The sequence below is a fragment of the Ammospiza caudacuta genome, chromosome 2, assembly GCF_027887145.1.
Source record: "Ammospiza caudacuta isolate bAmmCau1 chromosome 2, bAmmCau1.pri, whole genome shotgun sequence".
Lineage (NCBI taxonomy): Eukaryota > Metazoa > Chordata > Aves > Passeriformes > Passerellidae > Ammospiza > Ammospiza caudacuta.
The window spans coordinates 82,083,714-82,110,828 of record NC_080594.1 but is presented as its reverse complement, the minus strand read 5'-3'; the positions used below and the strand labels follow the sequence as shown (position 1 = coordinate 82,110,828).

Sequence of the window (27,115 nt, the reverse complement as noted above, 5' to 3'; positions counted from 1 at the left end):
CCTGTCTTTATTTTGCCTCCTTTCCTTCTTCATTCTCTGCCTTAAAAACTCCGCTAAGTACACCAGACTTTTCATTAACTTAGCTACATACTGTAGCCTAACTCTGAACCTGTCCTCAAAAGAAAACCCAAAGACAACAACAAAATGCAATTTATAGAAAACAGTTTTATAACAGGTTTATAAAGAGGCTATCACACCACATTTTTACTCACTAAAAATCAGAACTTGGAATGCCAAGGCACAAAATCATAGGCAATGTTTTCACTATAAATATTTACTGACACTAAACATATTCAGTGTTGATTAGCCTTTTTACAGTATTAAGCTTCTGTCATCTTGATGCCTGCAAACACAAATCTGCATTTATCCATGTAAACTTAATTGGAGTCCTACATGCCCCTCTGTAGATAAGCAGTTGAATAGACTTAACTTGCTGATCATTTCAAATGGTGCTAAGTGGAACAGAAAGAACATTATCTGCACACTTACTGACTGCAAAACCAACACGTGGAGCACTGGACTAGAGGCTTCTCTTTTTAACCAGCCAGCAAAGCTAAACTATCACCCAACAATTTAAATGCTGAATAAGAATAAATGTGATGAAGCTTAGGAGGTATCTCAGTTATTTCTCTAAAGAAAATATTAAAAAATATTTACTAAGCGCTGCACTGAGCATTATGAAACACTGATTATGCTACTGTTCACTTAAAACAAGAACATTATCGGATTTGCACAGACTATGAAAACACCACTTTCAACATATGAACTTTCCAAGTTCTTGATTACCACCCAGCAAGCCTCCATGTTTGTAATTCCAAAGTTTTCATAATATTCCCTAAAACCCTCAACATTCAACTGTTTAACTGTCTTTCAAAGCTCGTGTTTTGCTACAGCTCACTTCAGAGCTGGCTATCCATGTACAAAAGCCCGATCCCAAAAGCAAGGAAAAGAGGAGGTTTTATCTTTAATTTTAATACAAAAACATCCACATAAAATTCTCACATGGGATCAGTGCACCACTGACCCTCAGAGCTGAACATGTATTCCAATTAAAAAAAATAATTCTTTCAGATACAAAAGTCTGGAGCTCGCTGAATTCACACACCAGGATAAAGGAGGAGAAGAAGGGAGGCAAAAGGAGATAATATATGATAATATTGTATTGTAAAATCATACATTCAAACTCAAACTTTTGTAACTGCATGTGGTTCTGAACTTCTTAGTAGGAGTTAAAAGGACCATTATTTACAGTGCTAGCAAACACAAATTAACTTGTGAATCAGTAGAATAATTGGAAGCAGAAGCTAAGCAGGCTTTGTCAAGAAAAGTGAAAGAAAATAACTTTCACTTTTCCTCTCTTCAGATATCCTTTTACTCTGAAGAAGGGGAATACAACACTAGGAAAACTTTATATCTAGAGAAATAACAAATATTTCTTGTTTTTCAATGCCCCAGTTCTTTCTCCTTAATAAAAGGAAGAGGAAAAAAAACATACAAACAAAAATCTTATCTGGCAAAAAAAAGGTATCTTTTTTGAATTTCCCCTTCTGCACCAATAAATTGCCTTCCTCTTTTACCTGATCAGCCTGTACTTCAATTGCCCTTCCCTCTTTCTTCTCCACAGGACAGTGGTAATCTAAACTACATCCCACAGCATTTTGCTGACAAGCTCCCATTCCTACTCCCTCCCTGTCGACTGGCTTAAGAAAAGGAGAGACCAGGGGCAGCATCTGAGCTCCAAGCAGATGCTACTAAGCATTCTGAAATTATCCCTTCTAGTGATTTTGAACTAAGCTTGTTCCCTTCCCTTCTCCAGTTTTGGTTTCCACACCAATACACTGGGGAATCTGCAAAGGGTGAGAACACAAATACTCTTGCAGAAGTACCCGTTTGTTACCGCTGCTATGCAGAAGTTGTATGACCTGTTTAGGCATTTCTTAAAAGCACAACCAAAAAATCAAAACCTCATTTCATTTTTTAAGAGCAGACAAAATACACTGTTTTTGCAAGTAAATAGGTTTTTTACACTCAAAGATTGTCTTGCTCATAATACCAGTGAGAGCATTTGCAGGGGCTCAGAATACAGGAGATTCTAAAACTGACATGTATACTGACATAGAGAAGTCTCTTCAAAGTTAAAATAATTCAGTAATTTATGATGTTTGGATCTAAAAGCAGTTTACTGTGAAAAGCTTTGTACCTGAAATTAATGGTGCATTATTTTATACATGATAAAATATTAACATTGAAGTTGGGTGTTTTTTCTTGTGCTCTAGGATGACCCTGCTTGAGCAGAGAGGTTGGACCACATAATTTACTGTGACCCCTTCCAATCTTACACATTCTGTGATTCGTGGAAAGCCAAGGTCTTCTCACAACACTAGGTACAGCTCTCCTTTTTTCCTCTAATTAGTGTGTTTACAGTTACAAAAGCTCAATACTGCTTTTCTGCTGCCACTATTCTGGCAGATCTCCACTCAGAGTTAACTTCTACATTTCTCTACCCCTCAAACATTTAACACTTTGCTGGTTTCTATTTTATGTTTGCTTTTTCACCTCATGCTGGAAAATTCCCCCACCCACAGCTGGTGGTTCCCTTATTCTCTCCTCATTTCTACTCCTTCTTGCTCTCTCTGCTGCTTACTCTTTTCTTCAGAGGCTCCTTCAACTCTTCCTTCTCCCTAATGGTCTAATGCATTCCTCTCTACACACAGCAAGCAGGATCTCTACAGAGAAGGGCTGACTTCATACAAAGACTTAAACTTCATGTTATTGCTTTACTTTTGAACGCTCAGGGAAGATAAAAAGCAAACAGAGGTCAAAGGAAAGATTACAGGAATCTGCACTCAAGGATATGACCTATCTGTCCAATCAGACCCTCTAGTGAATTGACAACGTGGTCTACTTGATGCATAAATATAATAATTTCTTTTATTTAAATTGATTAAAATAACTTTCATACACAAACTTTCCAAAACTACATACTGGGATTTATGCATGCCTTCAAATGAACAGATTATCCAGCACCAGAAATGACAAGAGCATATTAAAACTTTAGAAAAGCATATTAAAACTTTAGAAAAGAAGGAAAGCACACCACACCATGTTTACACACACAGGATATACACTGAAAGGCATTCTTTCAATACCTTATTTCTGCTGTTCAAATTAAACCCCCCCAAAATAAACAAAAGGTTCTGAAAAAAAGTACCATAAGAGACAGAAATGAACTACTAACAACAGTGCATGCTCAAAGGAAAAAAATCATGCCCTATCCCACTGAGCAACAGTGCCTCTCTGCTTGACTGGAATCCTGAACTTGTCACTATTCACAAATTTCCCAGTAATCACTGTACAAAATAAGAAATGTCTCTTCTTAAGAGAAATCTGAGTTGGACCCTCAACTTTAATCACCCCTGAATTATACTGCAAGATTCAGAGATAAAAATGTTACCTAATTAGACCCTCTGTCATTCTAGAGTCTCAGCTGAGATTTTGAATTCAGATCAGCTCTCAGTGGAGAAGTGAGTTCCTGTCAGAATAATTTAGACTGTAAAGAACCTCAAGAGATCATTTAATCTAATCCACAACTCATAGAAACGCTATCCTAGACTTTCATCTGCTCCTATTAGCAACAATGGAGATATTTCACAGGAAAAATGATTGAGATTACTTTCCCACAATCACATTGACCCTATCTTGACTCAATCTTGAGTTAGCCATACTCTTAGCATCTACCAGTGAACAGACTGCAGAATGTCTCTCTTCACTGTGTACAAGTTGTCATCAGCCCAAATGGCAATAAAACATTCATGCATCAGGCATTTTCAGAGCACAGCATTGTTGCAAATACCCCTATTTGCTTAATCCTCTATTTTTAACAAAGATATTGCTATTACAGGCACTATACGATGCAGCCTTGGTTGTTTAAGGTCTTACTCAAATTTTGCTGAAGTCTGCTTTCTTTGCAAGTATTAGACTATTTTTAACATTTAATTACTTTAATTTCCTTCATGATCTTGTCATGATCTTGTCAGGAAGATTCAACTGGGAAGGGCAGCTAAACCATGAATTCAAGGCCAGGTAGTATCCAGTCCAAGAAAACAAGTCAATAAAGACTTGTCTGGGGACTTGTTCCCTGTAGATGGAACAGAGCTAAAAAGGAATGGGGTAACTTGCGAATACCCCAAAGCCACAGCAGAGAAACTGAATGTTTTCTCAGAGCCAAGAGACAAAGAGCAGCAGAGTAAGTCCTTGACCTTCACACTGCCAACATGCCTCAACCCAGCCTAGATGAGTCACCTCCTGAAGGGTCACTGTGCTACTTCAGTCCTGGATTCTCTGCTGGGACTGCCATGAATGACATTGTATAGTGGCATTTGCTCCAAGAAGACATTTGTCTTCTAGGAACTGGATAAAAACCACTGATTTCACACAGGTCAGCAAGCAACCATCAAAATAGTAGTGACTAAAATTCCTTACCAACTTTTCTCTGCTTTGAACTGGTGACACAGAAGTGATTGGGAAGACTCCATCCTCCATTAGCAGTCCCTAAGCTCTGCATTAGATGGTCCTTGACCTGTTACCCAGCCACCCTACATCCCATTCCCATCCTATGTCAGTGAACAAGCATCCTTGTTTACAGAAACTGCAATCCTTGGGATTTTAAATCTCAAATTCTCCCAGTGCACATCATCAGTACAACTGACACTGACTTCAGCTGGTATTGCTTATCTACAATGCTCTAGAAGAGTTCATTACTCACAGGGAAAAACACAGTGTCTCTAAAACACTAAGCAAACAAATGCTGCTTCACAGGATTTCAAGAGGGCTGTGCTGAGAAATAGGGATCTGGAGCATACTGTTCAGGAAGACTGACAATCTATGTACAAGCTCACTATTCAAACATAAAACCAAGTAACTTCAACACTACGTTTAAAAAACCTATTCTGTATCTTTCAATACTAACAAAAACTCAAGTTGGAAAAGAGTTAATGTGAAGCATGTTACAAAATATCAAGGTAGTTTAATATTTTGTTACACAGAAACCCAAACCCAACTTTGTAAAGCAAAAATATACATGATCATTTTAGGGTAAAAATAAACAAGTTTCTACTAACTACCCTACAAAGAATCATTCACACTAGTTAAGAAAAGAGATATTTTAATATCCACAAATGTTCCATTTTAAATAAACACTGAGAAGAAACTATCAGCTGTGTAAAATTACACAAAAATCTTGGTGGTTTTCAAATGGAAACCACTGGCCACTGCAACTAAAAATGTGTTCTGAAAATTCATCTACTTTTGAAACCTGTAGTACATTACATTTTGTGGTTTGCAGTACTTTAGAAAAAAATTCCCCCTGTAGTTCACTAATTACCTCTTTAAATGTTTTTAATAGACTAAAAGCTTTGTCAGATAGAAATACTACAGAGACATTAGTATGATGAATACATGCATACTAATAAAAAGACTAAAAATCTCAAGAATAGAAATTGGTACTTTTCAGCTGTAAGGTCTCAAATACTTCACAAATATTTATAATCTGTGGAACAGTTATTAGGTACATCTGTGTAAAACACCTAAGCCCAAACAACCAGTTTCCATCCCATATTATAGCACACAATAAAAGACAATGTTCCACACACATTTGCAATAGTCTCATCAAATAAAATACTTTTAGCATCACTTGCTATCAACACAACAGTATGAATCCAGAGCCTGTCTCCATTAATAACAACAGCAACAAATCCCACCTCACATCAATCTAACTATAGCAGTATAAATTTCTCTCTCATATAAATTTACTCAGCTGTTTTACAGCAGGGGTCTACATCAGCACATTGTACTGCAATAGTCTAATGGCTCAAGTTGCACCAATATAAATCTATGTTAGAGTTAGCAGTTCATTTACAATGGTTAATCCTACCATGGATCTAACTACACTGTGGTGGAGGGATGATCATTTTCCCCTAGACAGCTAAATCTTTTGAGTTTGACAGGACATCTGTACCATTCAGCAGCCCAGCATTAATGCCAAACCAAGTTTTACAGAAACTTCACAGAAATTTTTACCTCTCTTATCCTGAGTTGTCCTTCCTGTTTTCCATAAGACATAGAGGAACACCTAAAAATTTCTCCCACACAAAACATAGCTTCCCTCACCAAAACTTAAAAAGATAAAAGTGGTCAGGGCTGATTTACCCCTGCTGCCTGGAAAGCCTGGAAGAATGGCTGCATCTCCTATGCAATCAGTGAGCAAGAGCTGAAACAGCTGGTGATCAACAGCCTACATCTGTATCTGCCCAAACCTAAACAATGACCTTGAAAATTAGATAAATACATAGATATACACAATCCACCACTGCATTGTGATAATATTTAATTGCAATAAATGTATTAAACTCCTAAAAATGGCAATTACTTTAAATTTCTTACAGTACAATTGCCTTTTCCCCCCTACAACATAATGAATTACATGCTACCATTCAGTGAGAACTATGAGTTTTAAGAAAGTTACTTAAGTATTTATCCTACAATATTCAAGAGAAAAATGGCGAAAAAAGTCTCTTTAGAGTTGATGTATCTTCTCAGCTTAATTAACACAAGCTTTTCATTTTTTAATTTGCACTTAAGAAGTGGGAACTTTATTCAATTTGCTAATTACTACATTTTCAAGCTGTTTTCTTGAAAGAGATGACAGCCTATCACACTAGGAATCCAAATTTCTCTAGTTACCTCGAATTACGTAGTTGTCCAAAGCCTCTTCCATTCTTTTCAGTGCTTCAGCTCTATTAGAGCCATAGGTAATCAGCTAAAGAAAAAAAATAAGGTGTTTACATTACCTAGATATGAGATGCTTGTTTCTAGAATTTGAATAGCATTTAAAAATTAAATAGGTTTGTAGAATTTCTGCAGTCATAAGAAACCATTGCTTGACCATTACTGTATTTATGCTATAAAGGCTCCCTGAAACATCAAGAAAAAGCTAAGATCTCTTAACCCACTATAATGAAAGAAAGCCAATCACTTTTTACTTCATAAAACTCAAAACATCTAAACAAGCTCTCAGAAAATCAGACGAGAGGTTCACTATCCAAGCTGACCAGATTCCTAATGCCCAATAAATTCCTAAGACATCCTTTTTGTGAGGACTGAACTGTATCATGTCATATTTTAATTTTACCTATATATTCCCAATGAATAAGAACTAATACAAAGAGACACTATCAAGCATTTCTTTCAATGCTTCTTTTTGGAAGCCAGGATTACTGACATTTACATCCAAGCCAGACTATATTAAAAAAAGATAGATTGGCAGTATCTAAGTCAGACAATAAAGGTTGGTGTTTAAATCAGAATCTTCTTAATTAGAAACTGCAAGACAAATAACTACAGTGTCAAAAGGTAAAAATTTTATTTAGAAGTGACACTAGATTTCCTCTACTCCACATCTTCCTTCACTTCTTTTGCATTCCCTTGAGGCATGTTATGCCTGGCACCTTTAAAACACTGATTTACCAATCCTTTAATATGTCCTCTCGCATAAAAGATCTACGTAGAAAATCAGTACTTCATACTTTTAGAATATTGAGAAACAATGATCAACTCACTTTTGAGATCATGGGATCATAATAAATGCTAATGTCACTTCCTTGTTGTATACCACTGTCAACACGTACCTTCAAAAATAAGAAGTGAAAATAATTATATATTACTGAAAAAAAATTCAACATGAGGATCAAATCTACCCATCAGCCTTAAACCATAACCCCACAAAGCTTATCACATACATTTTTCCCTCTGGAAAGACTCAAATAATTATTTGTTTTCAGAGAACCTGGGAGGAGGGAAGGGAAGCTTTTTTCTTCCCCAGCAAAAAAAAAAGCACTTGCAAATTAGTCTCTCCTTTATGAGAAACTTGACTGTAATCTTTGAGTTCATAGTCAAAATTCTCTTTTGTTCTCCAGAAGATACAGTAAATACAGTAAATCTGATCTAACAATTTCAGTTGTGCTATACTAGCTTCAACTCCAAACACATTCAATTCTGTTTTAATCCCTGCAATAAAATACAGTTGTAATTATTTGTCTGACTGACACCTGGCATGAGGGATGACCCTTATAATCACAGCCTTTCTGCATCTATATGTAATCACATCCCTCATGTTCTGCTACAGCCCTTCCAAGGGCTTCAGTAGGAATAGAAGTAGGGAGCATTCAGCAGGAACTTTGGAGCTCTGCTTATCAGCTCCATAGGAATACTGAGCCTATGGTTTTCATGTCTGTAACACTTTCCTTCTCTGTCTCACCCTCTCAAATGTTTAACAATTTTTTTTCTGTTGCTGCTCTTCCCTTGAGGCTTTAATGTTTACACAGCTTTTTCCATGGCTTTGCTTTGTAAGGACACAGCCCCAATTAAAGCTCTGATTCTGCAATATTCATGGAAAAAAATAACACGAGTTCAAAAATTTCTTTTGAAGAGGCTGATTGCTGTTAACCAGCCAACAAGTTAGTTTGTATATTGCTGATTCTTGTTTTCATCTCTCAGTTTGATTTCATCACTGTAACAATGAGGTTAGCCATATAAAACTTTTCAAATGAGCAATTTCTGGCGAATAAATATTTATTAAATTGCTGGTTTTGAGCACTGGAATTCGAAATATTTTTTTTAAACTAATCAAAATAACTCGAGTGATAAATGCATTCTGGGGATCATAAGGATGGAGGGCTCTAATCAAAGCTGTTGAAACAGCAGGGCTCTGATACACTGCATTGTAAAGGGGTGGGAAAGAGGGTCCTGGAATCTCACTTAAATCTTCACCTGTGGGAAGGAACCTTTGTAATAAACAGCAGCTCATCTGTCTGCAGCAAGGCAGAAAAAGGTCAACGCAACAGCTGTTAGGCCTTTAATATTTTAATTTAGGCAATTATCAAGGGACCACATGTAGAACCTCTTGTCTAGAGAATCCACATGAGGGCATGATGATGACTTTATTATCCAAATGACATAAAAAGATACCCTAGCAGGTGTATTCACTTTCTTCAGTAAAAAACATTGTCTGACTAGTTCATAGGACATTATTTTTATTTTAAGAAGAAATTCACTTATTCACATGTTTGTATTCATGTATTTGTAGTTACATATTTACTTTTTTCCCATAGTTATTCACATTTAAAGGCAGCATTGCTTCTGTACCACTTTAATAGATATCTGAATGTGCTTTATCTGTGCTTAACTGGGCTCCCCACTACTCACATCAGGTACATTTAACATTAGCTACTGATGAGAAGGTAGTTCACATATGTCATGATTACAGAAAAAACATGCAGTGTATTTCTCAGCTTCCTTTCTTGCAGCTGCTAAACTATCCTTTCTATACATGGACAGCCATTCTGTGAAAGTCAATGCACATGTTCTCACATTTAAGTAAGAAAGAATTAATTTACCTACCCAGTTCCAGAGAAATCCCCTGGCCTTGACATTCTTTTCTAATACTCAATAAATACACACATAAGACAAGGTATGACATACATACTCCACATATGTCATCTTTTGACAAAGAAAAAACATATGAAAGGTGCATAATTCAGGCACACAATAAGCAGGTTAGTCAGACCCTAAAGTTAACTAAGACTTCTGAGGCTACCCCAACTATATGCTCTGCCTGGCTCTGTTTCTGTTCATACAACACATGTACGTGACCACTACAAAATTCACATTTCCCCTAACCACAATATCTTGAAAAGGCTACAGTGAATATAAACTACTTAAACTACTGCATAACATATTTTTAAAAAATCTGGAGTCCTCTATGGAAGTTAATTTTTGTAAAATAAACTCAAGATGACCAAAAAAATGTCAGCAAAAAAGAAATACATTTACTGTCTTAAATTCTCCCTGTGGTGCTTATATTTTCAGAGCCTGGTAACAGTAGGTGATTTTATAAACTATGTGGTGTGATAGAATTTAATGAATATTGGATGAACAAGAAACCCTAATTCAACAGCTACTCACTATAATGTGCTGAACTTGATAAATAATAGCAATATTTATTACACCTCCTGCATTTACTTCTGTTTAATATAATTCCTTTCTTTTACTCAGTATTTAAGATATTTAGGAAAAGCTAGGGTTAAAGGTCCTGCTGTAGCCTAGAGCTCATTCATATTACAGCCCTAACACTTTATTGATGTTGTATTACTCTCATGCGTTATTACATTAGGACAACAGCAAAATGCATAAAAAATGCTTAAGTGGGGGGGCCTGGGGGGAAGCACAATCTGTGTCTCAGTCCTGCAATGGACTCTAATGCATCAAATTCCACTTAGGAACACAAACAGATTCTTGTATTTCTCAATTCTTTGCTATATCTGAGTCTGAGAATTTTCTTTTCCTGGTAAGAGTCATTAAAATACCAGACTACTGCTCACACTGACAGAGAGCAATGCTGGAGCTCTCCAGATATAGCAGAACATGTTGTGTAGGAGCACCAAACATCAAAGCCCACTATCACACATAAGAGGCTGGTTTATGGTCACCTGTCTTCAGCTTCATTATCAAAGATGAAAAAAAAAAAGTATTTATGAGCACCACGTTCTAAGGAAATTAGAAACTACATGACACAACAATAGCCATCATATTCTTCCCTATGGCTAAGCCAAACACGGCTCTCACCCAGCCACGCTCAACAGTTCCATCAGCATGGGCAGCTGACACACAGGGATGGTAAATCAGAGCTAACTTGAGACACAGAAGAAATGAACTGCCAATACATTTGGCAATACACATAAGCTGAACTTGCTGTGACACACTACAAATCTCTGCTAATTTTTCTCAAGCCAAATTGTTGACAACTCTAAAACCTAAAATGCAGAAAACAAACACCACGGCACAATGGGCCTGTAACGCTGTACCTTTTTAGCCACATTAATTTTGCTTTTAGCAGCATGACATTCCCAGGAGAGAAATTAGTTTCACGCTAGCAGAAATATATGTATTAAGACACCAAATCATGAGTACCTACATAAAAATAGTTCTTCTATTTTTTAATATGACAGTGGAAGTAAACAGGAAGAGAAAGCCTAGAGACTCCATATGAGCTCCTCAACCCAATGCTCTGAAGCCTCCAGTGTAATTAAAATCTCTTTCTTTGGTACCACGATGAACTATGTGAAGCAATCAGGCATCTCCCACCCTTCATTTTCAATTCACCTCTCCCCCTAAGCACAACTCCCAGCCCACCCCATCTACCTGACAAGTGACAGCCCAATCTGATTAAATGCTTGCAAGGGAGGGGACTCATGGGCCTCCATGACAGGCCAAAAGTGATCACCATGGAGATACATAATTACAGCTGTCAACGCGTCTACTGTCCTGCTGGCATCAATTTGATTGCTCCCAGCAATAATGATAGACAAAGCTTAGTGTGCACTCTCCTACACCCAATCACTTTATCTATTCCGTGGTCCATTTAGCTGACATGCAACATTCACACAAGCAAATAACAGCAGTAAGCAGAACATTTAAGGCATTTTAATTGTTTTTTCTTTGTATGGATGGCTCACGAGCGCAAATGTTATTACATAAAACTCCTGCTGCAGCATTAATTGAAGAAAGATTTGGTGGGACAAAGACTGTAGGGGGTATAGTTTGTCCATTATCACTTGTACTTTCAACAGGTCTCACGTTTGGAAAATTGCAAATTGCAAAAACTTGCAAGGGCAAAATGTTTGACATCGTGTTAGCTATTACAACATGGTGAAAACTTCTAACAGCCACTGGAGTTCTCATTAAAAATTCTTATTAAATACACTCTTTGTTTCATTAAAAAGAAGTTTAGATACATCCAGTGATACCTTTTTCCCTCATCTCCTCTTTAAGAGCACATAATGCCTTTTAGATCTTCACAGTTTTTTTCTGCTTTCAGGCTTTGAACACAGCATGAAGCCTTAAAGACCAGAAAGGGTCAGGTCCCTTTGGAAAGTACACGGGCAAAAACAATTTTAAAAGCGAAATAAATCATATATCCAATAACAACTCCACATTTAAGATTCCTCCTGTAATCTCTCAGTATTTTCCGTGCAAGCAGACTGAATAATTGTATTCACAGATGGTACAGTCTCATCATTGCACTGACACAGTGTCACTCATGTATATGTGCACTTATAATTTAAGACTACCTTGATTTTACAGAAAAGCAGTGTATTTGCTCTTTACACCCAGCAGAAAACACTGTTTGCTAAACACCTATTCTATATGGTTAGGCTGTGCCCTGAAACATGTAATAACCACTGTAAGAAACTATTTTTTAAAGTCTACAAAGCTAAACAAAAAGCACTGGCAGTTTCTCACCAGTGTCCCCAGTTCTCTGTGCTTAAAGACCTGACTCAACAGTTCACTATTATTTTTAATGTCCACAAGTACATTTACTAAAGCTGTGTTTGAAAAACTTAAGCTGAAAGTTATAGAACAAACCATTTCAACAAGTATTAGTTCCCTGTTTTACCCAACCTGAACATTTTTAACCCAGTTTGGAACAGTTCACTTTTAAGCAGGTTTTCAAGTTGCACAAATCAGTACTGCCATGTCCTGTCCCCACTCTGGCAAAAAGCTGGAAAAAAGGCCTGGTTTACAAAGCTGCTGAGTATTTATAGTCTTTATATAAGAGAAACTCAGCACCTATGAAAAACCAGAACAAAGTTACTTACATTTGGCACATGCAATGGCTCCTGATACTGAGACAGTTTACCAATGGATGGCAGGCCAAAAGATTTGTAGGGGTCCTGGAAAAAAATTCAACATGAGAAAGCATTAAGCTTTTGTAGATGTGAAGCAGATAATTTTTAAAAGCTTTAAGTAGAACAGAAACTGCTACTGGAATGACTCCGCTTTTTTGCCCAGAATTACTTGTGTCAAAGAACATTTCTTCATCCATCTGCCCCCCACAAATCCAAATAAAGAAATGGAAGTATATAAATTCTCTTGCATCAGTTAAAAAAAAGGAAATAAGTATTCTGCACCAGTTGCAATATACCAAAATAAAATATACAAAGATGACATTTTCATTAGCTGCACTTGGAAGAAGGATGGGAAAGTATTCAGGAGTATAAGAAAAAATTTTCAGAGATAAAAAGGGCAGTTAAAATTTCAATTATCTTAAGAACTCAAACCGATCTTTATGCCACTGGAAACCTCCTACATGTACATAATGCAACACTAATACAAACTTAATAGGAAAACAAAAATATATGGCCTACAGAATAACCTAATTCATGGCAAAGTAGTTGGATTCATTATTCATAAATGCGGGGGGATTTAAGATGAACAAAATAAAAACCTAAACACCAGTTACTCCAGTGTAAAGCCTACTAAAACTCAAAATAGTTTCCATGCCAGTCACAGGGCAAATATTTATTCTTTATCAAAATAGTCTGGACAACTTTGAATCAGTAGAGGAATTTGGAGGTTAGATGCATGTCATGAGATAAAAAGAAACATAAGATGGTCTAGGTAACAAAACTTCCAACAGGTAAGTAAGGGGAAAAATGTCTCAAGGCGCTGAATTAGTTTTGAAATGCCAAGTTACCTAAAATGTTCCTGAAACTAAATGAAGGAAGATAGACATTCTTTTCCAGCCCCCACCCCTGGAAATGTTCAAGGCCAGGCTCCAATGGGGCTCTGAGCAACCTGGTCTAGTAGAAGGTGTCCCTGCCCATGGCAGGGGGGTTGCGATCAGATGATCTTCAAGGTCCCCTCCAACCCAAACCACTCTGTGATTCAATGACTTTTTTTTTTTTACTAAACAAATTTTCATTTTCATGTATCAAAAGTGACACCAAAAAGACATTACATCAAAATGTCTTGATGGTGCTTGAAAATAGGATTTAAATATTCATAAGCTTCTTTAAGGTAAGATGGATTCACACCATAATTATAGTTATTATTTTGGAATGTGCTTTCAAAGTTTATCCTATAAACTGTGGTTTCAGAAAATGTGTAACTTGGTTTTTAATGACCTTCTCAAAAGTTTTACTAAAACAACAAAAATTCTGTAAGACATTGAATTCCAACTGTCTTTTAAAGTCAACAAGTTTCAACAACACATTTCAGAAACTTAGAAAGAGTGGTTAACTCTGGTAACTCCAGCATCATTAAACGTGTACTGAACATGCATGCTTATTTCTAATGGCATTTGCTTACCTCTCTCTTTTATCATCTTTACTTTCAACTTTCAGGAAAAAGCTATGTTGAAACACATACCATATTTTTCATTAAAAAACAAGAACTTGACAATTCTACAAAACCTCATTAACCATTCATGTTACATGCTTGAAATCATGACTTTCAGATGATATTCCTTGATTTCACCTTGGCCTCTGTCCACACCTGGGTATTATTACGCCATAATTCAACCACCTACCCCTCCTCCCCATTACCACTCATTTACCTCAGCATAAACTCGACATTCAACCGCCCAGCCGTTGATAGGAATATCAGCCTGTTTGTGCCTGAGAGGGTAACCCTTGGCAACACGGATCATTTCTTGGACTAAGTCCAGGCCAGTAATGCATTCTGTGACGGGATGTTCAACCTGCAAGGTCAAGAACTGTCAGTCAGTAGGTAACAAAAAGCAACCAATAAAAAAAGCACCTCTCTGTAAACAAACGCAGATAAATAAGAAATTTCACCTGCAAAAGAACAGAGAAAGACCGTGTTTCTTTTCTGGTCTTTTTCCACAAAAAAAAAAAACCCTACTTAAACTCCAGCAACTGTTGTCTTTGCATAAGAACGCAAAAAAATAATTAGCAGATGACAATAACTGGGAGCAGCATACAAAAGGAAAACTACAGAGGTGACCTGGGAGGATTTGGACACTTGTAGGGGTTTTTTGTTTGGTTAGGGGGTTTTTTTTCCCACTTATTTTAAAAACTCATGCATCCGGTGACAATGAGTTAATTTTTCTTTGTTCGGAAGCTTTTCCCATTCAATTCTGTTTTGAAGAGACTCACATGGTGGCCATAACTATATTTTAACTGAAAATCTCCAAGTAGCTGATAATCAACCCATTCTGCTACACTTAACATGGCACATACAGGAGCCGCTACCAATTTTCCACAAAACCAGCGTAGCCTATATCTCACCCATTCGCCTTCTTTCACTAACCTGTCCTGACAAGCAACCAGATTAGCGTAATCTTGCATCAGCGCAGTGTAGCAGAAATGAGCAGATGGATCCTTCAATTTTCTTTCCCCCCCCTCCAGACTTATCTCTGTTTAGTGCTTAGCATGCACAATAGCTGGGCTGGACCAGCAGAGCGGCTGTGCGCGCTCAGCAAATTGCCGCTAACGGCTTTGGAAGAGGCTGCCCTGGGAATTGCCGTCGCTCGCGCTAACGCGGGATGCGCGCACAAGCATGCACACGTGGGCACACACAGGCACATGCACACACTTCTGCCTTCAAATGGGCACAGAAATAAACACCTTGATTAACTTGAAAAAGCCTTTAACTAGGCATAGGACAGTAAAAAGCAACAAAGGTGATTCCTCTGATCGCCACCACATTGATCGAGTTAAAGGCAGGCAAGCTAAAAGCACGTTCTTCCCACAGAAACAGCTATACCACCAGAAACCATGACAGAACTGCCATTTTTGTTGTAAAATGTTTGTGCTCCAAGCGGAAAAATACCTCAAGAAAACGCACTTTGCAACTGCTTGTGGTGAGATGTCACACTATGTACCTTTTCTGACACAGGAAAAGGTCACTGACCAAACCACTTGTCCTTCTTCCTTTAAGTATACAGTATTAAGGAAAACATTCAGTCATTATAACAACATTGTGGCTTACCAGAACAAGTAGATGCTTTGGTCTTTAAGAAAAAATGCTTTGTAAAAATAAACAGATGGCATCCATAATTAGCCCTGTGTGTGCTGTTTGTTTAGAGTTTCAACAACATTTTAAGACGTTTTGACATAATTTTAATGACAAATCATCACTGAAACAAGCACCTATTCTTTGAAGGACAAAAGTGACATTGAAATGGGAATCTGATTATACAGTTTAAGGATGTACCTTTGGAACTCAATCTTGATTCTACCTAACACATGATACTTTCCAGCATGTCAAGCTTAATAACAGTGTTTTGGGAATCTATGAAACATCTCAGTGTCTGTCCTGCAGTGTTAAATTGAAGCAATTCAATTTCTATTAAGACTTGAAGTTTCTATTAAGACTTGAAGTTTTAATAGAAACTCCCTAAGTTTTAATAGAAAGTTACTTATCACACATTCATATTTGGACTACTTTGGAATTTAAGTTTTAAAAGATTACCTTTCAGCTGGGAACATGTTTGGAATTGTAACATTCCAGATAATTAAAATACTTTTTCTTTTTCCAAAGGCATTTGCATTATTTAGTTATACTGCCATTTTTCTTGGACAGCAATTGGCATTCCAGATTCAATAGCTTCATTGTTGTTTTCAGTTTTATTGTTGATGATCAAAATAAGATGGAATGTCTCTGAAAAGAAAAATATTTTTGTTGTTTGCTTCTTAAGACTCACAAACATTTATTTAATCCATTCTTCAATACAGATCTTTGACTTGGTCAATATTTTCTTCTGTTTCTTCAAAATACTCCCTTTGTGTCTCCACACAAAGCAGCATTCAGCAAATACGTATAGGAAAAAATGTTGAGGGTTTTTTTGGGGTGGGGAGAAGTCCTACTTTATTTTAGGACTCTGCTTCAACTACTACTATTTAGGCATAACATAGACGATTCCAATCATAGCATTAATTTGGGGTTCCACATACATTTGAATGCATTTTCATATTTGTTAAGACTATCAGATGAAATATGGTAGAAAAGAACTTTAATCTTGAAATCTCTATAACAACTATAACTAATAATTGCCTAAAGTAATTGTATCTGTTGTAAAAATCACTCTTATAAGTCAGACTTCAATCACTTCCCTCTTTTCCACTTTCTACTTCAGGTGCTGTCTTTATTCTGCCTGCCTGTTGTATTTCCTTCTATTCTACTTATGCTATCTCCCCTCTCCATCAACAGACTTCACTTGCCAGCATATGGAGACTAAGTCAAGTACTACATTTTTGACAAGATGAATGCAAGTTTGCTCACAAATGGAGCTGAATCTCACTGAACTGATCAACTCCTTTAGCTTTATGCCATACTCAGTTTTGCAGTCGACTGATGCAAGATGTTGCCAGTGAAGCCCAGCCTTTGAAGAGCCAGTGTTGGTATGGTTATACAACAGTAGCTACATTCACACATTACTGCTGACTTCAACACAAAGGGCAAAACCAGACATGTCTGCAGCAAGCATTCTACAGATCACAGCTGTATCAAGGCAGCTGTACCTTATTCTCAACAGGACAGGCAGAAAAGATTGATCAGCAAAAACTCTCAATGAGCCAAAAGTAACACCTTTACTATCTGTTCCTTTACTTATACCAAGTCTGCTCATAACCAGTTGATAACAAGTCATCATTTCAATGCACTTAAGAACAATATACACCTTTAAAAAGTCTTAAGTCTCTGTAAGATGCCACTTATATTCCTGCTTTCAAGTCCACAAAGCTATACCTGCTATGACCAGCAATAGCTATACAGAGTAAAGGGAAAGTGCTTCCCCTTCATACTGGATCTACTGCTCTTAAGACATTACAGCAACCAGATTTCCCATGAGCATTGCAAGTGTTTTTGCTTCACTAACCCCTTCCCATTTATACAGCAAGAGAAACTAGTGGCAAAGCCTGTCAGAAAATAATAATTAGGTCCCAGTTTACAGATAGTAAAGCAGGTATATAAGAGTTGGGGAACCTACCAACATCACAGACCAGTTAGCATCCATCACCAGGATAGTATGGAAAGGCTCCTAATTTTCCTCTTGTTCTGTGACTGCCAGTGGTTTTAAAGCTTTACCATAGCGGGGTTCATCCACAGCTACAAAAACAGTCATGCAGTTTTTATGGACAGTAGGAGCTGAGAATTAAATTAGTGATGACTGTTCCCCTTATATTCAGGGGAATAATTCTGGGACACATTTTTCTCAAGACTATCAAGGTACTCAGATCTAACAGCAAACACTTCTGGACACTCACAGACTGCTCTTGTCCCTGTGTGTATAAGGCATCAAGTTACTCACACACCAGCTGGAACATTCAAGCACACCACATCAGCCAAGAAAATCTAAATTTCAGTAGACTTAAAACTACAGCCTATGTCACCCCTACTACTGTAACTCCCTAGCTGGTGTCATATACCCCTTTACATTCAGATAAATAATCTCAAAACTAACTTTCAACATACACCTCAGTTTCCAGGAAATGTGATTCACCTGGAGTCCCACAGGCTTTGCTGCTGCAGCCAAATCCAGTATCAATTGACCCAAACTCACCAACTTACAGATGCTTCTCAACTCCCTGTATTTCAGTAAGCCTGGTTTCTATTTCTGAGAACTGAACAGCAACAGAAGTGCACACATGTTCTGCTCTTCAGGCATGCAAGCTTCCTGACTACTATGAGCAGGAGCACACTGGGGTCACATCTTTCTGCAAAACAGTTCACATGTACATGGGGTTTGGGAGCACACAGCAAAAAAACAGCTTTTCATAAAGGCTACTGAAAAACAGACAATAGCTGGACTAATACACAGAATGAATGGAAAGCAGGAATACATAACTGGGTAACTACAGGCATCCCATATAACAACACTCACTGTTTGTTTTCTGACCTATTAGTATACAACTGAAAACTGAAGGGAATCAGTACTACTAAAATTTCCATCAGCTAAGATGTTCAGGTAGACTTCTTTTATTGTTTCCCAAGTAGGATGTAGAAATAAAAACTAATGCACAGACATTCAGTAAAAACTAGTTTTTTAATGGTAGCATATAACTTTGAAAAGGTATTTAATTTAATTCCTCATAGGAAGTTATATTCCAATAATCATTGACACCTTTTGCAAGGATTTGTTTCTACATTGTATGGGACAGACACATCTTATGTGGCCTATGAATTCTGAATCTTTTCTGTGTTTCAGACAAACAGCACACACTTTAGGTCAACAAGTCAATTAGCTCATAATTTCAACATAACTTTCTCAATTAACATCCTGCACTTGAAAAAAAATTTCTCGAAATTTAGTAACTCTACACAATTTCCGTCCCACTACATGTGCCATGTAAGAAAATAAAGAAACTAGTATCCACAAAACCAATACTTTCTTTCCTAAAGATCTAATTCCTGTTTTTACTGTATTTAGCTGTAGTATTAAAGCTTTCTCAGAACACCTCATTCAGGATGGCTCTGGTCACACCGCAGCTATTCTTTGCTTTACTTTACATCAACTTCACCAAAGCAAAGAAACTAAGAAGAACTAACTAACATTCTTCAAAGTACCCTTTGAAGAATGACCTTTTATTTCTCTACTTATTAAGTAGTCTCCTCTTTCTCTACGTTGTTTAATAGTATTTTATGAGAATTACATGGGAATGTCGTCTCTAAGATATCATTCCATGCCTTGGCAGCACTGTTAATGGCATCTTTCAGATTCAATGACTTACACAAACAATGTTGTTCTCTTCTGTCAACAACAATTAGCAATGCTTTTCTCTAGTTCTTTTGGGAAGCCTGAAAAGCAGACAACCAGTAGATACATAATGGAAGTTGCATTAGGAGGCAAGAATGTGGCAAAAATTTGGTTAACTGTTGTCGGCTGACCCTCTTGTGTGAAGAAGTGTTGTTTGGCAGTAAAATCACCTTTTCTTTCAGTTCTAAAAATGGCCGTGAACAGCTGGTATAAACTGTGTGCAGAATGGATTCTGGTGGGCTTAGCGGATTGGTAATGGGATAAGAGACCTTTCACCTTTAGGTCAGTAGTTCAAATTCAGCCCAGGTTAGCAGCAATTGAAAGTCCTTACCATCTGACACTGTTTGTCAGTCTATTTAAAATGACTGAAGCAAAGTGTTGTCACAGTAAAACAAGAATCCAGTATTAAGAAATATGAAGTCTTTGCAAACAGCAGAAACAGTACAGATTTACTTTGAAATCCCACTATTCTGACTTCACAGAAATCTACTCCTTTAACTCCTGACAGCCTGTTTCTGTGCTCCCATTGTCCTGCCCACCTATCACAAGTCATCCTCCAGGCAGCTCTGCACAACCAAGACAGCATGATCACCGCTTGCCATCCTATGGCTCTGCTATAGACACCAAAATCACCACTTCTCTGTGGCTTTAGGTGGCAATCTGGACTCAGCTCATCACTTTGCTATTTGTATTTTGTTCTTACTGCTACATATAGTGCAGCTACAATATTTTCCAGCACTAATATCCTTCACTAAGCAAGCATGTAACAGGTGCCGATTGGTGATGAGCAAAGAATAGAGATACAATTAAGAGGCTGTTAGAACCAGGAGTTTATAAGCAGTGGAGCACCAAAGCATCTGCAACAGTATTTCCACCTACTTTTAGACATTTTCCTACCATGCTTTTTATATTTTCATGGGTGGACAAACACAAGAAGGGAAGACGTTGCACATAAAAATTCTTCCCATGTCTTACACTAGTCATAGCCAATTTTGCAAAAAGACAACTCTCTGGAATACATAATTTTCCAAAGGTCAGTAAAATCTGATGAAAACCCAGAAAGCGATAAACAAAAGTCTTAGCACTGGGTAATGTTTTATAGGTCTGTGGAAGGTTACTTACCTTACTTTATGCCTTCGAATCAAGTTACTTTAAAAACATTTACATAAAATACTCTCTTGACAACTAACTGTAAACTAAAAACATATGTATGCCATTTGCTCTTAGCAAATCTCTCACAAACATGAGATTATTCTAAAAAATTAATTTTTATTTCCTAAAAAGTTGACAAAAATACTCAAACTGACACATGAAAAGAAAACCCATTTAAATTACCATATTTCTCAACTCCAATCTACACATATTACAATAAGCAAATTCAGTTACATTTTGAGGAGGAAGGGAGTACTCACATGTTATTTAAATCTCACAACTCATGAGGGAGGCAGAAGGTTGGGAACAGGCCTGAGACACAAACATATCAATTTTATTGATTGTAAGCGCTTGATTCACATCACTCATTGTACATTTCTCCGTTTCTCTAGCCAACAAGAGATGTTTCTCATTTCAAGGAACTACAAACATCTAAAATATGGGAAAGTTCCCCTTTGCTGTCACTGTTTCACACGTATGAGGCTTAGCTACACCACACACAAATGTATTAACAGATTTTTAAGTACAGACCACAGACTTCCTTCATACAAAGTCCAAGAGAAACAACATCTATTCTTCCAGTGAAGAAAAGAAGAAACTTTTCTGGTGAAAGCCAGCACTTCTGAAGTACCTTAGGAGATTTTAACACAACTTGGAAGCCAGAAAGGCTATCAGTCTAAGGGGTCAGAAACTTTGTATTGATTGCAAAGCTCTTGATAAGTTGTTCTGGACCAGGACGGCCCTTGATTAGGCTGATGACAACTAAGCAACAGAAAACACACCACACTATGAGCAGCTACAAAGAATCAGATATTCAACATCGGGTCTGCCTCAACTTTAACAGTGGTAACTGCCTAAAAACCACTGCAAAAGTGCCCAGAAGTTCTCTGCTAGCTTCTAGGGCAGACATCTCTTATGTCCTCTTGTACAAAGTAGGAATTAGTTTTACTATGCAATCATACAATCCTCAATCTTATGTCTCATACTTACCAGCTAGCCTCAAAGATGGAAAAAAGCAAATACAACAAAAGTACATTGCCAACAGCAAATAATAAGCCATTCTAGCTGAATCACTTAGAGGCAGTAAAACATCTGTAACAAATTTGTGTAGCATACAAAAGACACAATGGAGCTGATTCACCAATTTTCTTTTGCTTCCCAGTCTTGTATAGTATTGCAGCAGGACTTAAAACAAAACCTAAATAAAATATCAACTTCCTTCAAGGTGCTATTTACACTTCTTTTGTGTAACTATACAACAGAAAAGGTATATTCCCAAAGAGTCTCCAAAAAACCAGCAAAATAAAATAATTTACCAGAAAGACTGAAAGGCATCCAAAAGATACACCAGAGGGAGGGAGGGGAGATATCAACATGAAGTGCAAAATACTGGACACAGTTTAGTTAGCAAGTATATTCTGCAGTCTGTATCTAAACTAAAAATGCAACAGTGATCTGATCAGAGATTGCTGAAACATTAAAACAGACACAAAATGCATAATTTAGTAGAAATATTCTGATGATGGTGACAGGTAACTGTGTCTAATGCACGCTGACAAATATCTTAGGAGGCTCATTTATGGATCAGACACCCATCATTTTGGAAAGCTCTTCCAGCTGTGGAGTGTTCACTTCTTGTTCAGCAAGAACAAGGCAAGTGAATCTGTCAGACACTGATCACAGTTAGGAGATGCAAAAGGGAAAAAAAGGACTGAAGCAATACAGGAACATCTGGAGACTATCCTGGTCCTGAAGTTAAAGCTGGACAAACTCCAGTAGAGTTTCCAGGTTTGGCTCTTAACAGTAGGGAACAACCACATTACATTAGTTGCATAACTGTTAGCTGAACAGAAAGTAAATCTTGAGACTTGGGAGAAACAAGAGATCAATTGGGTAAGACTGGGGAAAAATCAGAGACAATTACTACTCAGACTCAAGCTAAAATGCTAATCAGAGACAATAGAAAGACAAGATAGAAGAGGTAGAGAATATCTAAACAAGTACTCTAAGATTAGTAAATTGCTTTAAGAGTTGGAAAGAATGAGTTTGCCATTACAGGGGATTGTCAAACTGCTTAGGCTATATTTCAAAAGGAGTACAAAGTCCTTAAACACAGGATTGTGAAAGCTTTCTTCCTGTCCATGTGGAGACCTTAGAAATTTGGGACTATAAACAGGTACCAGTGGGTATTGCAGGATGAAGACACTGCAAAACAGCAAAGAATGTCTTAAAAACAGCCCACGAAAAGGAGCCCAAGGATATTCCATCACTAATTCCATTTAGGAACTCATGTTCAATAATACTACAGCAAGGAAATTGTTTTGAAGTTCTAGTGGCTTATGTAGAAAACCATAAATTAATTTTCTTCTATGTAAAAAAGAATGTGGAGTCACTGAAGAAACATTGGCTCAAAAACTACAAGATGGGGGAAAGTGCAAATAATATGACCCAAGTGAGAAAATTATTCATAATATTTTAATGAACTATACATTGCCATTAACCACCACTCCCTCTCACTGAATCTAAGGTGGACCTGATAGTGCCTAGCAAAGGCATGTGAAGTGACTGTCATGGCTAATTTCAAAACCACTGCTGTCCTGCAAGGCAAGAAAAAATTTACCAGCAGTCTTCCCCTGGCACAGAAGATCCTAACACTCCCCAAACACTCTTTAATTTCTTTACCCAAAGCATAAACTTACCTAATCATAAATTTACCCAGTTGTTACATAAGGTCATGCAAAGATGTCAGAGGATCTCACGTATGTTCTATCACATACAAGCAGCACACAGGACATAACCCTAATGAAATGCAGCTAAAACAGAATGGGAAGCTTATCAAACTGGTGCCTGATTCCACATGTCAGTCTTTCTGGTGTTATTTAACAAAGCGAGAAAAGGAGGACAAAGGCAACAGAATGGACTCGCTTACAAGTTGAACTCTTCTGGTCTTCAAGAATGATATCCAGACTTCAAGTTATATACTTGCTTCTTAGCTTATGACCAGAAATCCATCAAGAAGTCAAAAAAGTGGTAGAGGGGTTCATCTCTTCACTTGCAGTGCACATTAGAACTGACTACATGAATTGTCACGAAAACCCTTCACCTTGTCAGGATGCTTTTCACACAGTTGCATTCAAGTCACAATTTCAATCATATGCAGATTGCTTAGTGCTTTATTGCTCATATACACATATTGTTTCAATCACACTCCTAGAGAAACTCAGCAAGTGATCACCAAAGTATAAAAAATAAGGAACTTCAGGGACCAGTAGGCTTCAGGAAAACCTCAGAGCACAGTGGCTCACCACTTACTGTGAACTCACAGCGGCACTTAGCAGTGACCTTTTGCAAGGTCTTTAGGTCAAGTGTAACAAAGAGAAAAAGCTCTGAACATTTACTTGAGTGCTGTGCAAGGGCTCACTGCTGCAAAGTCTTGCATAGGCAGGCTTATGTGAGTAGATCTTTTCAGTAAGTAGATCTTTTCAGTGGGAAGTGCTCACGTGCATCAAGATACTTATGTTTAAATCTTTGCAGGAACAGACCTTTAAATATGGGAGAAGGTTATGGTCTGTTTATTTAAATAACACTTTTCTGAATCTGAAGAGTTGTTTTTCTTACCTGAAGTCTAGTATTCATTTCCAAGAAGTAGAAATTCTTACTGGAGTCTACAAGGAATTCTACTGTTCCAGCAGAGGAATACTTTACTGCTTTGGCAAGAGCTACTGCTTGTTCTCCCATTGCTTTTCGAGTTTCGGGGTCTAGAAAAGTGCTGCAATATAGAAACAATGACTTTTTTTAGTTAAAAAACAGTAATTATTCTATCATTTGCTTTTCTGTTTAAACTACGGTCAAAAGAGGACAGCACCATTATTAAAGTTATGAAAACATGTCAAGACTGTCAAATGTATGTCTTTACACTCATATTGTCCCTAAATGGATACACTGCATGCTTCAAAATTACTGCTAGCGTACAGGAAATTCAGGATTAATAACCACATTCTCTAAAATATAAAATAACACAACACTCTTTAAATAGTGAGAGCTAAAATAATGCAAATTAAATGAAAAAAGGACATACAAAGCAATGCAATTTTAGAAGACATACTTATTATCCACATTAATTGCAATACATTCTTTTCCACAAATCTTGGACACACTCAAGGGCACCCAAAGAGCAGCTCAGCTACCACCTTGGGAGCCACTGTGAACACTGCCCAAATGCCAAGGGCCCTCATTTTAGGAGAGCATTCCACAACTTGCACTGGGCCAGTGAATCAAAAGACTCTGAAGTCTTTCTGAAGGCAACACATTTTGCTTGCTAATCTCTTCTGTACCATAAATTCAGATTTACATTAACCTATGCAGATTAGATAGACAGATGGATAGATACACAGATAGACAGATATGTATTTCTGTGATATTCCGCCAAAGCCTTGAAACCAGTTGCCCCTCAACCTGATACATTGATTTTTTAATGAAAGAACATGTCGCTATTCATCTTACATAAGCTTGTAAATACACTTCTTATTTATATTTCTGTTTCAACTCACATTAGGCATATAACTCGGCTGTCATTTTTAAAGTACTTTTGCAAGGGAATAGACAGTCACTTCTACCTTGCCTCTAAGTTACTCTGTAAAACAAAACCACCAAGTGTTACATATTTCTTGAGATGGCTTGAACAGTGGGCCCTTATTCTGCAAAGGAGCAATCAGGGGCCCTCACACCTATCTAAAGTGGCCTCAAGCCCAGTGAAGGCCCATCTGGAGCCCCAGACTGCTCTCAGACAGAAGCCAGCACTGGGCCAGGACTTATCTTCCAGCACTTACTGTGGTGTCTTTCACTGAACCCACAGAAGAGCTAGAGACTTCTGCCACAACAAATCATATTTGACATGACACAAGAAGTGAGCAAATATCTAGGCAAAGTAGGAGACAGTGGAATAATTTTTTTTACTGGAAAAATGCTACTTCACATCTCTGTCCTTCCAGTGCCCACACAGGCAGATTCTGATGGACCATAAGGCAGGCATTTTCAGATTTTAGGAAAAAATTTCTTTCTTGGCAAACAATGAGACCAACATGAAAAGAAAGTCAAGTCTCATTCAAGAAAGCTGAATGAGATCCTACATCAGATGAAAGGGAAGATCAGAAGACACAAAAACTGTGTCATAAGAAGAGGCACCGGTAAATGGAAAATAGTTTTATAATGCTTCTTATTTTGATACAGTAAGAGGGTAATACATTACATGAAATCAACATTCTATAATAGAATTCAGTAATTTCTGCAGGGCTTTGATCATGAAAGATCAATGAGTGGCTTATGAAGAACAAAACATTCTCAATATCAGCTTCATAGTCTATTTCTAGAATAACCATTATTACTTCTCATATAGATGTAAGAGTAGCTCCCCTTCATTACAGTGGTGTCTTCCCTGTACTTTTTAAATGTAGGTCTGAGATCTCACTGTTCGCCTCCTGCTGCAGGCAGAGAATGGAACACAGGTATCACATTGCTAAACTTGATCTCTGCCATACAGTTAAGCTTTACACTCTGAAATGACTGGAGCATCCCTACCATTGGCTTGGTTAATTAACCAAAGTTTTCATATTCCCCTCTACTGCTTTATCTTTCAAACACATTGTTTTTCCCCTTTTTAAAAATGCACTTTTGATAACCAAGGAAACTCTTCTCCAGTCTAATTATGAAAACACAGCATTTTAAACCTGACTTCGAATCTTTTTCTCACACATACACCTGTTTTTCTTTAGACCAAACAGCTGCTATGGCAGCACAAAGGTTACCACAAAAAATTAAAAAGTATTCACAAAATAAAAGCATCAAAAAGAAAAAATAAATCAGACATGATACTTTATTCATAAGACCTTCATCAAGTTATTGCAAAGTTAATCAAAGGGAATACAATTGGTTTGTCACTTTGTCTCTACAGCCAGGGAAATGACCGGCACAGGCAAGATGTTATTTCTCCACTTCTAGTTCATCAGATAAGGTTTCCCAAAACATCCTATCACCTTCACTCACAGGCAAAGTTGAGATTTTGAAAAATACAGTTACACCATCCATGGAAATTGACTGCTCAGTTTGGACAAAAAAATATGTGATCAATAACACCCTTCATCTGAAGATTCCACCACACTGCCATGGTGAACCTCAATTTTCTAAATGTCAAGGTCAGCTTCCCTGCTTCAAGGATATTGCTTGTTTAAAAAAATTGCTTATCTACACAAAACATTACCCTTTGAGATGTTCACTATGTACTACAAGACCATGAGCATACATAGGCTCAAGGATTTGAGTACACAGTTCTGCCCCCACATCTAAATGGTG

At 37.3% G+C, this 27,115-nt stretch overlaps 1 protein-coding gene across 3 annotated transcripts in view; it reads right to left on the bottom strand.

Annotated features, from left to right (window-relative positions):
- Positions 1-27,115, bottom strand: part of PCCA (propionyl-CoA carboxylase subunit alpha) — a 274,953-nt gene that overhangs the window by 140,415 nt on the left and 107,423 nt on the right. For all 3 annotated transcript variants that reach the window (XM_058821827.1, XM_058821835.1, XM_058821843.1), the window contains 5 exons: positions 24,386-24,536; positions 14,453-14,596; positions 12,714-12,788; positions 7,617-7,685; positions 6,742-6,817 (listed from right to left, as the gene is read on the bottom strand). In XM_058821827.1, the coding sequence (XP_058677810.1) occupies positions 6,742-6,817; positions 7,617-7,685; positions 12,714-12,788; positions 14,453-14,596; positions 24,386-24,536 (515 nt within the window). The remainder of the gene's footprint in view (positions 1-6,741; positions 6,818-7,616; positions 7,686-12,713; positions 12,789-14,452; positions 14,597-24,385; positions 24,537-27,115) is intronic.